General features: G+C 40.2%; 1 protein-coding gene across 2 annotated transcripts in view; it reads left to right on the top strand.

Annotated features, from left to right (window-relative positions):
• Positions 1–12,984, top strand: part of ADAMTS12 (ADAM metallopeptidase with thrombospondin type 1 motif 12) — a 533,606-nt gene that overhangs the window by 490,748 nt on the left and 29,874 nt on the right. For both annotated transcript variants that reach the window (XM_036758046.1, XM_036758037.1), the window contains one exon: positions 6,706–6,879. In XM_036758046.1, the coding sequence (XP_036613941.1) occupies positions 6,706–6,879 (174 nt within the window). The remainder of the gene's footprint in view (positions 1–6,705; positions 6,880–12,984) is intronic.

The raw sequence follows: 12,984 nt of genomic DNA, 5'->3' as shown, positions 1-12,984 counted from the left end.
TTGCTACTGCTGCTTTTACTTCCTTCATAGTCCACAGCTGGTATTACTGCCATGTGGGTTCTAGTCTAGACTAGCCTGGTATCACGGAGTTCTCCTTCTGATCTCCTAAGTTGTCTTTGGCTGAAAAATCTCACTCTGACCCTTTTTTGGCTCTCCCACTCCAGAATTTTATTTGAGGCATTACTTTAAAGTCGCTTGGAGGGGAATGTTGGCAGAGCTCTGCCATAGTGCTTCCTTTACTTTACTATGTTGGGTCTATCCCCAGAAGTTGCTATTGGGTTTTATTGAGTAGAGGGCATGCATTTAGAAACAAAATACTTTGGCCGCCAGGTACAGGATAGATTGGAGTTTCATGTTGGGAAAACCAACTAGAAGATTATTACAGTAGTCTATGAAATGAGATTAAAGAGTCAACTAAGGTGATAACTGTGAGTTGAGAGAAAAGGACATTTTGTTCTGAAGTCAGAAAGGACAAGATATGGCAGTCGATTGGATACATGGAGTGAGAGATGGTGCCAAGGGGGCACTAAGGCTATGAGCCTGGGTAATGGGGTGGGTGATAGCTTCCTCAGCAGCAATAAGGAAGTTTCAGAAGAGCTAAGAGGTTAGAGGGAAAGATAGTAAATTCTATATTGGAAATTTTGAGTTTGAGATGCTTACAGGGTACCCAGTTAGAGACAGATATCTGAAAGGCAATTGGTGATGCTTAAGAGAGATGGAAGGTCTAGATATATAGGCCTGAGAATCAAACGCAGAGAAATGATAAGTGGCCCTATGGAAGGTCATAATGTTACTAAGTGACAGCATAAAGGGAAAAAAGAAAAGAGCTTAGTAAATAGCCTTAAAGGACACTCACGATTTGTGGACATGAATAAAGAACTAATAAAGAAGACCAAGAAGGTATAGTCAGTGATCATCACCCCATTGGAGTTTGCTATATCCTTCTCCAGTTTATCTCACAGATGAGGATACGGAGGCAAACAGGGTTAAATAACTTCCCCAGGGTCACATAGCTACTAAATGGGTGAGGCCAGATTTGAACTTGGGTCTTTCTGACTCCAGGTCTGGTGTTCTACCCACTGCACCACCTAGCTGCTCTTGCTTGTTGACAGATGCATAAATTAGAAAGGTGAGGGGCCTTGAGTTCATGCTTTTTAAGGATAAGTATAACAAAGTGGGGCTGTTTAACCTAGAAAAAAGCAGACAAACATAATAGCTGTCTTCAGGGATCTGAAGTGTTGTTTCCACTGAAGAAAGACCAAAGTCATATTTATTTATCCTCAGATGGAAGAGCTAAGGACAATTGGTGCAAGTTGCAAAGATGCACAAATGTTTGTTTGATTTAAGAAAGCTTCCTAACAGCTATGACTAACTAAAAATTAAATGGGCTGCCTAGGAAGGTATGAATTTCACCCCTGTCTGGAGAACTTATAACAAAGATTAAATAGGTCAAGAATGATGCAGAAAGATATAGAGGGAAATTCTTGTTTGGGTAGTTTGCAGACCAGTTGGCCTCTGATTCCTTCCATTCTATGTTAGAAGGAAAGAAATTTGGTTAAATAAATTATGGCTAAAAAAAATGACCCTTCTCTTTATTTGCCAGGAATATTTAAACTTTAAAGGAATATGAGTCCCAACTGAAATTAATTTCTAATTTGTGAAATGTGCCAAAACAGTGAAACTAATAATTTTAATTAGTATCAAAGATATTTAGGGCTCTGGCAGGGAAGCTGATAGACTGAATACCTAATATCCCTATTTATGGACCCTATATCATTTAGTAGGTGTCCTTACTCTGAGAAGAAGTCCATAAGCTTCACCAGAATTCACCAGAGATAATAAAAGTATAATAAAAGGTTAAAAATTCCCTTCTTTAAGGGGTCCTCTGAGTAGCTACTTACCCTTCCTAGCTCTTCTTTCACCTCCTCCCATGGGAAACCAGTAAAATCCATGTTTATCCCAGCTACTGCAGTAGCAACTTTGTTCTTAGGGTTAACACCTCCCCTGTTCATCTATTCTTCCTAGTTTGGTCTTTGTCTATGACCCAAGTTTTGTACATAGGAAAGCTTCTCTGGCTAGATAGAGGAAAAATGTCAAACCTCAGCCCTATCCTGGGTAGGTGCCACCTGACCAGTGGTATTGACTCAAGAGTTCCAGTGGTATCTGCTTTACTAAGATGTCCTTGGGGCACTAACTAAACTGTTCGCTTGTACTCAGTTTTATAGTTTGTTTCATAGTCATTTTCTCATACATTATTCCCAATGGCAAAAGCATTGATGGGGAGTTGTGAGGAATAGGAAAGGATGAGCCAAATAAGGAAATGCCTCTCTCTCCCACTGCTTTAGTATTTTCCCCCGTGGACCATGAGCCATCTCTCTCTCTCTCTCTCTCTCTCTCTCTCTCTCTCTCTCTCTCTCTCTCTCTCTCTCTCCCTCTCTCTCGCACTCTCTCGCTCTCTCTCGCTCTCTCGCTCTCTCTCCCTCTCCCTCCCTCCCTCTCTCCCTCTCCCTCCCTCCTACTCTCTCCCCCACTTTCTCCTTTCCCCCCCTTTCTCTCACACACACACACCCTCACAATAAATTTGCATAACCCAGCAAAACAAATTCCTACACTGACCATGTCCAAAAATATATGTCTTTTTCTGGCTTTTAAATCCATCACCTCTCTAGCAGGAGGTGGGTGGCATGATTCATCGCCAGCCCACTAAATCCATGGCTTATCATTATATTAATCAGAGTTCTAAAGTCTTTCCAAGTTGTTTTTCTCTATAATATTGTTTTCATTATGTAAATTGTTCTCCTAGTTCTGTTCTCCTACTCAAGACATATTATTTATCCCCCTACCACTACCTCTAAGAGGAAACTTTTCTGACACTCTTTCTCAACACCAAAGAATTTTATCAATGGAATGTTTCCAAAAGATACAATTAGTAGATTCAGGTCATTTAGAATGGAGAAGGAAAGTGGGGGGGGGCGGGGAAGTGATTAAATAATAGAATCTAAGTCTATGTCCAATGCCTTGTCCTTGAAAATTTTGCTGATTTTAGATCTCAAATGATGACAGACAGTCAGCTGTCTGAAATGGCTTTTATGCTCCCTACTGCCCTCCTCCTTTGACTTCTCTTAGTATGTGATCTTTTAAAGTCTTTAAGACCAGTGTTTCTGTGTGAAAATGAGGCAGGAATATAGTGATAAGCTGAGCATGCTTTCTGCCTATTGGGGGTAGATTTAATGTCTTGGGAATCTTTTTTACCCTAAGAGAGCATCTTGAAATCAGAAAAAGCCTAGGGTATGCAAAAGCAGGGGAAATGATTACCATAGTTTTGAGCCACCCACTGTTAATGAATTTAACCTGGGAATACAGCAAAATGATTTCATAGATCATAAAAATGCCAGGAAGAGAGAGTTGTGATTTCATTTCAGCCTCACCACTGGCTCCAGCCAGCCAGTGGCATTTGTCATTCTAACTTGATTTGGTTTGGAAATTATATCAGTTGAGTAATTGCACTGCAGTAGCTGGAAAATTATTGGGCCTGGTCAGTAGCAATGGTTACATCGTCAACCATTTTCATTAGTCCAGTCCCTGCCCTCTGTCTGATCCGTGTCCTCTTTCATTAGGAAGCACATAGATTAAAAAAACAAAGACACTTATTCGGGCACTGTGGAGATGAACTTGGGCAATTGGCATTCAGTACACAAAGGCAAAACAGTGTTAGGAGTGGAGTGATTTAATATGTCATCACTTCCCTCTCACTAACCCAATCTTGGGGCTTTTGAGGATGTAATAGAGTAAGATAGGCAGGGAGCATCTTAGTCAATAATAGTCTTTAGTATATTAATAAGTTTCACTTCTCTTTGTAAATAAACGTACTCTTTCAGAAAAATAATAATTTTAAAATTAAATTTAGGAAGAGACTGTAGCAACAAATGGAAAAAGCCAGAAGACCACTTAGTCTATGAATGTCATGCAAATTTTTATTAAGAAGAGTCCTCGCTCTTTTTTTGCACTGTCGTATTTGCCTGAAGTCTGTTTGTGAGAGACAAACGACTGCTTTGTGTGGAAGTCATTACTACATTTCTTAGTTTGTTCTGGTGCTCATTTTAAACTGGCAGTCGTTTTTTTTCTAGATGTGCTCATTGCACTACAAGGAAATGGAAATTTTACAGTGTGCTTTTTGAGCTTTTGGGCCAGGATTGATCATTCTTTCCTTTTTTTCCCCATGAAAAAACAAACATACTTTATTTACAGAAGGTGAGAACCATCCATCTGTCCCCTGTCAACTTTCTCGCTATCTTTCTGAGTTATATGCTAAAACTCAAAAGCTAGAACATTTCTGGAATATTTCTCCAGGACCTCAGAGAGAGAGGGAAAGTAAAATATTTCAGTAGCACTTCTTAGGACCCTCAATTTAGAGCTAGAAGAGGCCTTAGAGATCATCTACTCCAACCTAGTCTCCCGCATTTTATAGAGGTTAAGTGACCAGCCCAAGGTCACCCGGGTAATACGTGGCATAGGTGGAATCTGAACCTAGATTTTCTGACTCTAGATCCAAGATCCTTTCCACTGAACCTGTTCAGTGACCAAAAGAAGAAATCCTTTGGTGAAAGGACAGAGCCCCAGTTCTCTCTCCCTGTCAGTACCCTAGGAGCTATAGATATCTCCCACAACGTATCATCCCCTAGGCATTTTAATCTTTTTTAGAGAGAAGAGAACAGAACCAAAATGATAATGGTACTAATATGGCAGCAGCCAGGGGCATGCCCCTGGTCAGAGTATATCTTCCTTAATTAAAAAGTACAGTGACCCAATTATCACTGACAGATGGCAAGAAGGATATGAATTAGCAGCTACTGTTCAGTGTATGAGGGATGTTATCTGAGTTGCCATTGAGTGACTGAAGACTTTTGGGGACTGAGAGAGATATGGTCTGCCACCAAGAGGTATCTAGCAGATACTGAAGATCTAACCAGGAGTGGGGAACCTGTGGCCTTGAGGCCACATGTGGCCTTCTAGGTCCTCAGGTTCAGCCTTTTAACTGAGTTCAAGTTTTACAGAACAAATCCTTGTATTAAGTGGATTTGTTCTGTGAAGTTTGGATTCAGTCACAGGGCTGCACTTGAGGACCTAGAGGGCCACACATGGCCTCAAGGCCACAGTTTCTCACCCCTGGCTAGGTAGACTAGAGGTCCAATCTAAGCAGGGCTGGTTAAACAGGCAGAAGTGGCAGGTACCTTAGGCCTAAGAAAGCAGGTAGACAACATTCAAAGTCTAGGAGAGACAGGATAGAATAGAAGGAGGACTGAACTTGTAGTAATAAGAATGGGATGTGAGCCCTGGTTCTGGTACCCACTAGCTTTATGTCCTTAGGCAATGTCTGAATTCTCATTTTTTAGGATGTGGTCCTAAATCACTTCCAAAGTGCTCTGGGCTCTAAAATTCTGTGAATTTTACACTAGAGAATTAGTAAGACCAGCATTAACAAAGGATTGCCGAGTTTTGATTCTAAGGCAAATTTGCCCTGTCCTGCATTATATTACCTTCTTGGTGTGGGTAGCCCTGGACGCACAAGTGCAAGTGTTTAGCAGAAGATGGTCATGGGTCTTTTAGATATTAAAGCCAGGAAGAAGTCAAAGGGCAGATGAATCCTGCCTTTGGTTGTAATAGGGACAGTACTGGTAAGATGACTTCTTCCATGTTCACCACTGTAAGATTATGAGGTGTTATGGTGATGACAGAGAAGAAGGGGATGAAATAAGCATTTATATAGCATGTGCCAGTACTCTATCCACTACTCCATCAGGTCTCTTTTCGGTACAGAGCAGGAATGGGGTCTTTTTTAGGTAGGGAAGTAGTCCCTGGGAAGGCTAAGAGGCTGGAAAGAAAAAAACCATTCATAGGAGATAGTTAAAAAAAAAGTCTTCATGGCTAAAGGTAAGATGAGGCAGTGATCTGTCTCCCTGACCCTAGAAGAAATGGCAGATTGATATGGTGCAGGTGTTCATGTCCCAGGGTAGAGATGCTGTGCTCCAGCTTCCTGAAAATGGTTGCTTGGACTCTAATGAAATAAATAAGGAAAAATTAAGAATTTTAAAAATTATCTTTAGTATAATTTATTTTAAATTACTTTAGGACTTGAGGAAGAAAAGAAAAAGAATGTTATTTTATGATTCATAATTGTTAACCCCATAATACTTAGTAAAATGTAAAACTAAACTTCATACATAAAATACCCAGGTGAACTTGAAGTGACTGCTGATGCATACATGCCCACTGCTGAAAAGAATTGGGGCAGGAGGGCCAGTGAAAGCCGTTTTGTAACAAAATCAAAAGCAGACCAAAGACTCAAATTTGTGGAGACTCACATTAGCTTTGTTTCAAGTTCACTTCCGGTCTCATGGTTGGCCCCATTCGATGGGCTGACAACACAAAATTTGACAAATTTTCTGGGTATACGTATTGTCCGTATTAGCAGATAGAGTGTTCCTCTGCTCTCTGTGTTACTTTGAGAGGTACAAAAGTCATTTTATTTAGGACTGAGTCACTCTTTCTTCCCAAAGGTAAATGATGTCATTTAACTATGAACAAGGAGGAACTTACCAGTAGCCTGATGGACAACTTGTCATCTGAGAAGAGACTGCCCATGAAATAAGTGGGCAAAATCCCAACTGTCCAAGACTCATTCTCTTTGCTCTTCTTCCCTTCCAGTGCTCCAGAAATTGTGGTGGGGGCATCAAGGTCCGGGAGGCTCGATGCGTGAATAGCCATGACCAACGGAACCTGAGGCCATTTCACTGTCAATTACTTGAAGATAAGCCTCAGATGAGCACTACTTGTAACACAGAGCCCTGCCTAGAATGGAAGACAGAGCCCTGGAGCCAGGTACATTTGGTGACCATAGCCTCTTAGAAGTCACAGGTAGCAGTCTACAGCCCTCGTGAACCTAGAATTCAAGGAAGACACATAGCTAGGCTTGGGATCATAGATCTTGAACTAGCAGGGACCTCGGAGCCCATCTGGTCCAGCCCTCTTCCTAATTTCACAGATGTAGGAACTGAAGCTCAGGTATGTTAAGTGACTTGCCCAATTTCTCACTGAGTGTCAGAGGTGGGATTTAAACCCAGGTCCTCCGACCCCAGTAGTCATAGTACACCATCTCCTTTATGATGACATGCCTTTTATTGGAAAAGTAAAAATGGACCTGAATTTCTCTGCATTCTCATTATAATAAGTATGAATATGTCACACCATGTACTTTTTGTTGTTTAGAAGATTAAAAGTTTGATTAAGACTTAAAGTTTTATTAATGTGTTCTAGGCATCATGCCAGGCACTAAGATACAAATGTTCATTTGTTTTAGTCATGTCTGACTCTTCATGACTCCATTTAAGGTTTTCTTGGCAAAGAAATTGGAGTGATTTGCCATTTTCTTTTCCAACTCATTTTACAGATGAGGAAACTGAGGCAAATAAGGTTAAGTGTCTTGCCCAAAGTCACATAACTAGTAAATGTCTGAAGCTGGATTTGAACTCATGAAGATGAGTCTTCCTGAATTCAGGCCCAGCCCTCTATCAATTGTACCATCTAACTGCCCAAGGTACAGATGTAAACATGAAAAATCCTCTTTTCTTAAGAAGCTTATATTCTAATATTCTAATAAGGGAGGACAGAATGAGGGTGGCTAGAATAAGGAGTTTTGGTCTAGGCAGTGACAGGGATTGTGAGTGGACCCAAAGGGCAGTAGGATGTCATGACCCTTCCAGTAGCAATGAAAATATTGATTTGATTAGTGTTCCCAGGTCAAAAGGTGAAAAGGAGGGAAGCATGTGGGGGGCAGGGTGCATGTGTAGGATCAGGACTGTGTAGACCTGGTGCTTTGGTGGATGGTGATATGGCATGTGAAGCAAATTCAAGCGTTGGCTAAAAAAAGTGGATTGAGGTGAGATTTTACTCAACCACCAATTAAGACTTGTATTTCTGTTGGAGAGATCTGAAACTTGAGGGCCAGTGGCCCTGAGGAAACTAGAATTGGGGAACTTCTGACTCCTAGCAATCCAGTGGGATAACCAGGAAGGAACAGTCTATAGAAAAAGACCCAATAAGAAAAAATAGGAGAACATGGTACACATTGGAAAGTCATATGGGAAGAATCAAAATAGGCCCATAATGCTGTGTATGGCCATGGTTCAGATTTATTTTCTTATTCAATAGCAGAATTCTAGGGTACTTCCAAATCACTTCATCTGCAAACATCTGCTGCCTTCCTCTTTCCTCCTCCCCCGCTCCTTGTGGTGAGCTATCATGGAGCCTATCACATGCCCCATCCATGTTGTCATGGTGAGGACAATGATATTTGTGCTAAATGTTTTGTTTTGATTTTCATTCTCACCAAGTGGATCATTGATCATTGTGCTATAAAATGATTGCAACCTCTTTGCTAATGATCAAGGCACAATTTGGTCTTTGTTATCTTTACCTGAGAAGCATCCTTGATGGATTTGTTGTGCTCTGTAGATAGATGTGATAATCATTCTAAATGTCATAGGTTTCTAGGTCATTTAGTGTTTTGGGAGGATAATGATTCTTGTGGTCAAAATGATCCTACTAAAGCACAGGTGTCACTAATCTCAAGGGGCTCCCTATCACCTCCATGATCAAATATAAAATGTGCTGTTTGGTATTCAAAGTCCTTCATGACCTGACCTTCAGCCTTTCCAACCTTCTTATACCTTACTCCACACACCCCCACCCCAGTACTCTGAAATCCAGTGCCTGTGATCTTCTTGCTCTTTGTCTTGCTTTATTACACTTTGATACTCCATCTCTTAACATTTTCACTAACTATCTCCCAAGTCTAGAATTCTCTCCCTTCTCATCTCCCTATCCTGGCTTCCTTCAAGTCCTAGCCAACATCCCATCTTTTACAAAAAAAAAAAAAAACCTTTCCTGATACTCCCTAATGGTTATGTGTCTTCCCTTTGTTGATTATTTCCAGTTTATCCTATAAATGGCTTGTTGTACATAGTTGTTTGCATATTATCTTTCCCATTAGATTGTAAGCTCCTTGAGAGCAAGGATTGTGTATTTACCATGTGTTGGATCACCAGCACTTAATATATAGTGCCTCTTTCAGAATAAATGGTCCTTGACTGACTATAATATTTATCTCATAGGGTTGTTGTGAGGCACAAAAGCATATGGAAAACATTTTATAACTCTTAAGGTGCTGTATAAATAAGAATAGCTTTTGGCTCTTCCTATATTGCTAACAGCCTTATTCATTTATCTGGGATGCCTCATTTTGGTCATATGATAGCCCCCCCTCCTTTTCTGATCATAACTTTCCTCAGTGATATTTTTAGACCATTTCTTTTAAGCCTCTTTGTGTCTACCATATGTCTTGTTCCATTGGGTCATCTGAAATTTTTATTCTTTGGATTGTGCTGTTCCATGATTCAAAATCAGATAACAATTCCAGGTCACATGAGCAACAAGATGGCAGACTGACATTTTCTCTGATCCCTATGACTTCTCAAACTTTCCCAAAACAGAAGTTATACGCTAAAGATAAAGCAACTGCTGCTGTCTCCATGGTCTAGGACACCCAGAATTTTTTTTAAGTTTGAAAAAAAACAGGAACTGACACTGACTGCCCCTGAGCTCAATGGCATCCTTCCCTCGCCTCCCACACTATTGGCAGTGAGACTACATAAACAGACTGAAGGCTATAACACATCAAAACCCACTCCTACATCCCAGTTCCCCCTCCCTCTTTCCAGTGCTGTGGAAATATGCTTTGGCCTCAACAACCAACTTGGCTATAGCCATTCAGAAGTAAAAGCCTGCCAGGCTGAAACCTGGAAAATCCAGTGCAGTAACACTCTGAACTGCTGGTGCTGACCCAGAGAACTAAGGAACAGGAGTGAGACAGATCCCCAGAATGGGACCCTATACATGTGTGTGTGTGGTGGGGTGGGGGTGGGGGTGGGGGTGCAGTACTCCATCAAGCCTGAGGGAAAGAGGACAGCAACCAGCTGAGACCAGCTCTGATCACCCACCAAAAGTCACTTGAAACAGAGCCCTGGGCTGGTGAAATATGAATCACTCAATGTGGCGGGATGCTTTGAGATCCAACCCACAAGGAAATCACAATCAGAGGGGAGGGAGTCAGGAAGTGAGTGATAAAGTAAATGAGGAGGACAAAGACTAAAAAGTATCAAAGATTCAGGAAGAAGAAAACTCAGAGACTTTGAACATAAATCAACAGGAAAAAGAAGTAACAACAGGAAATGTGACTTCCACATCTAGTCAATTAACTTAGGCATTATAAATAAAAACAGCAAAACAAAGGAAAATGATCCAATACTTAATGAGACATAGAACCCTGTGGAGTTTGAAGATGGAAAAACCATTTTGAAAAGCAATTTTGAATTATGCAAATAAAGTAACTAAAATGTCTATACTCTTTGAACCAGAGACTATATTACTGAGCTTATACCCCAAGAAAGCCATTAATAAGAAAAACATCCCCATATACTCCAAAATATTTATAATAGCACTTTTTGTGAAAGCTGAGAATTGAAAACAAAACAGATGTCTATCAGTTGGAGGATGGCTAAACAAATTGTGATAACGCAAATGTAATGGAATGTTATTGTGCGCTAAAAAAATGATATGTGTGATGAATGCATAGAAGCATGGAAAGATCTATATGAAATGATACATAGTGAAGGAAGCAAAGCTCAAAAAAGTGTATATATGTATGTATACATACAGTAGCTATAGCAGTGTAAATGAAAATAATAACTACACCCCAAAAAATCAAAAATAAAAGTAACAATATTATAAAGATCAAGTGGGACTCAAATGAAGAGATATGAGAAGGCATCCGTAACCTACCCCTACATGGAGGTGGAAGGTCCACAGGTTATGCATTGTACATGTTTGCCAACTTTTTCAAAGTATTGATCAGTAATGCTGATTTTTTTTCCTGTCCAAAAATTATTATTTGTCATATGAGATGGCTTACTAGGAGGGACAAAGACACATGGTATATACTATGGTCATGTAAGAAATGGAAGATATCTATAAAAATTTTAAAAAATAAAATCAGATAGCATCACTTAAAGAATACTGGTGTTTTGTGTCAGGGAGAGGCCTGGGATCATTCGAAGGGCTGCCCAATTTCCCAAATGCAATACTTTCTGCCCTCTTTATTCTCTCCTCTGATCAGCTCATTGTCCATTTGCAGAACCTATCCTAGAAATATATACGGATGCATTTATTAAGCACCAATTATGTTTTAGGCATAAGTATTGAGAATACAAAGGCAAATGTGAGACAGTCTCTATCCTCAAAGAACATATATTCCATTGGAGATGGAGAGTGAAGAGGGTTTCCAACATGGTTACAGTTAAGTAAATGCAGTCCAGATGCGAACTAAGTGCACAGTAACTGGGGGAAACCTAACAACGAGGGGAATCAGGAGAGTCTTTTTATAGAAAGTGGCACGTAAACTGAGTCTTGAAAGGACCGGGAGTTCCAGGTGGCAGAGAGAAGTTGGGATAATACTATAGAGATGGGGAATAATGCATTCAAAGAGATGGAATTTTATTGTACAGATGCATACTAATAGCTGAACAATAGGTATTGTTCGTCCATTTGATTTTTCCTGTGTGCTTTGCTAAGCTAATCTCCTTTGAGTAGCTCTCATTGAGGAGACACCATAGTATTATGGTATATGGAACAATCATCACAATGTCATCCATAAAATCACAACTTAGAACTGAAGAATTTGAAGTCCTTGATCTAGGGAACTGTCAGTAGCACATATTACCTACTTTGAAGAACCATTCTTTTGAATCTTTGCTTTCCTCAGAAAGTAGCTCAGAATGCTGTTTCTCAGCTACTTTCAGGATCCTGAAGCACTGTTAATCTTTTTTTAAGCAATTAGTAGCTTTAAGTCTGGGATCTGCAGACATTCCCAGGCCTGCTCCCTTGGCTGAATGCTTGGGCAAAATTACACTCTTTGAGTGAAAAGAAGTTCCCTTAACCCAGGGGACTGCAAAGTTATTCAGACATACCCTTTGGGCTTTGAGGAGTTTCCCTCTCTCAAGATAAAGAGGACATCAAAGGATGATATAAGCTAGCCTATGAGGGGTTTCCTCTCTCTCACTCACTCTGTAGATGGCACAAGAAACTAAGGCAGACTTTTCCCAATCATACCTGCAAACAATACAGGATTCTACGTTGTCCAATCAGCTCCCATCTTCAGAACTCGGTTATCCTCATCAGCTGCAGAGCCTATCTCTAGTCCACTCTTCTTATTTAGGCTCTGCTGCTGTCTTTACCCTACTTCTTCACTCTGCTTCTCATCTCCATCAACTTATGTTGCCTTCTCCCAGCTTTTCTCCTGTGTTTTCTTCATTTTCTGATTCTCCAACTTCTGTCTGTAACATCTAATAGTTTCTACCTTCCAATTCTCTGGCTTCTTGGTGTCTCCTACCTTAAAAAGGACTTCCTTATATATAGTGACCCATCTCTAGCTTAGGTTAAGAAACCCCAAATCCACATTCTGTTATATGTGTCACAAATAGTCAAAATGTTGTTGTCCAGTCATCTCCAAACAGCCAATTGATTCAGTTTCCCAGCAATAAACTTAACATTTAAAAACAGTCCTAAAAAGTCATATGTAAATTAGCTTCTGGGAAACATGCTCAGCAGCTATTTCTGCTGTCATTCGGTATTTTGCTTTTGGAGGACAGGGACTGCTTTTCTTTCAAGTTCTCTCTGAATCATGTCTTTCTTTTCAAGCTATTTTTCTCTTATGTTTTTCACGCAAATATTCTTTTTCTGTCTCTTTCAGCAAATAAATGTTTACATAAGGGAGGGGCCATTCACTGCATTAATGGTTGTATAGGATTTGCCATGAAAGAGAGCTTTTAAGGCTGCATTTTGCTCTATTCTGCTTTTCTTTAAATTAGCAAA

This window comes from Trichosurus vulpecula, chromosome 1 (assembly GCF_011100635.1).
Source record: "Trichosurus vulpecula isolate mTriVul1 chromosome 1, mTriVul1.pri, whole genome shotgun sequence".
In the NCBI taxonomy this organism is placed as follows: Eukaryota; Metazoa; Chordata; class Mammalia; order Diprotodontia; family Phalangeridae; genus Trichosurus; species Trichosurus vulpecula.
Note: the sequence above shows the minus strand (reverse complement) of the source record. Positions and strands in the feature narration are given on the sequence as shown.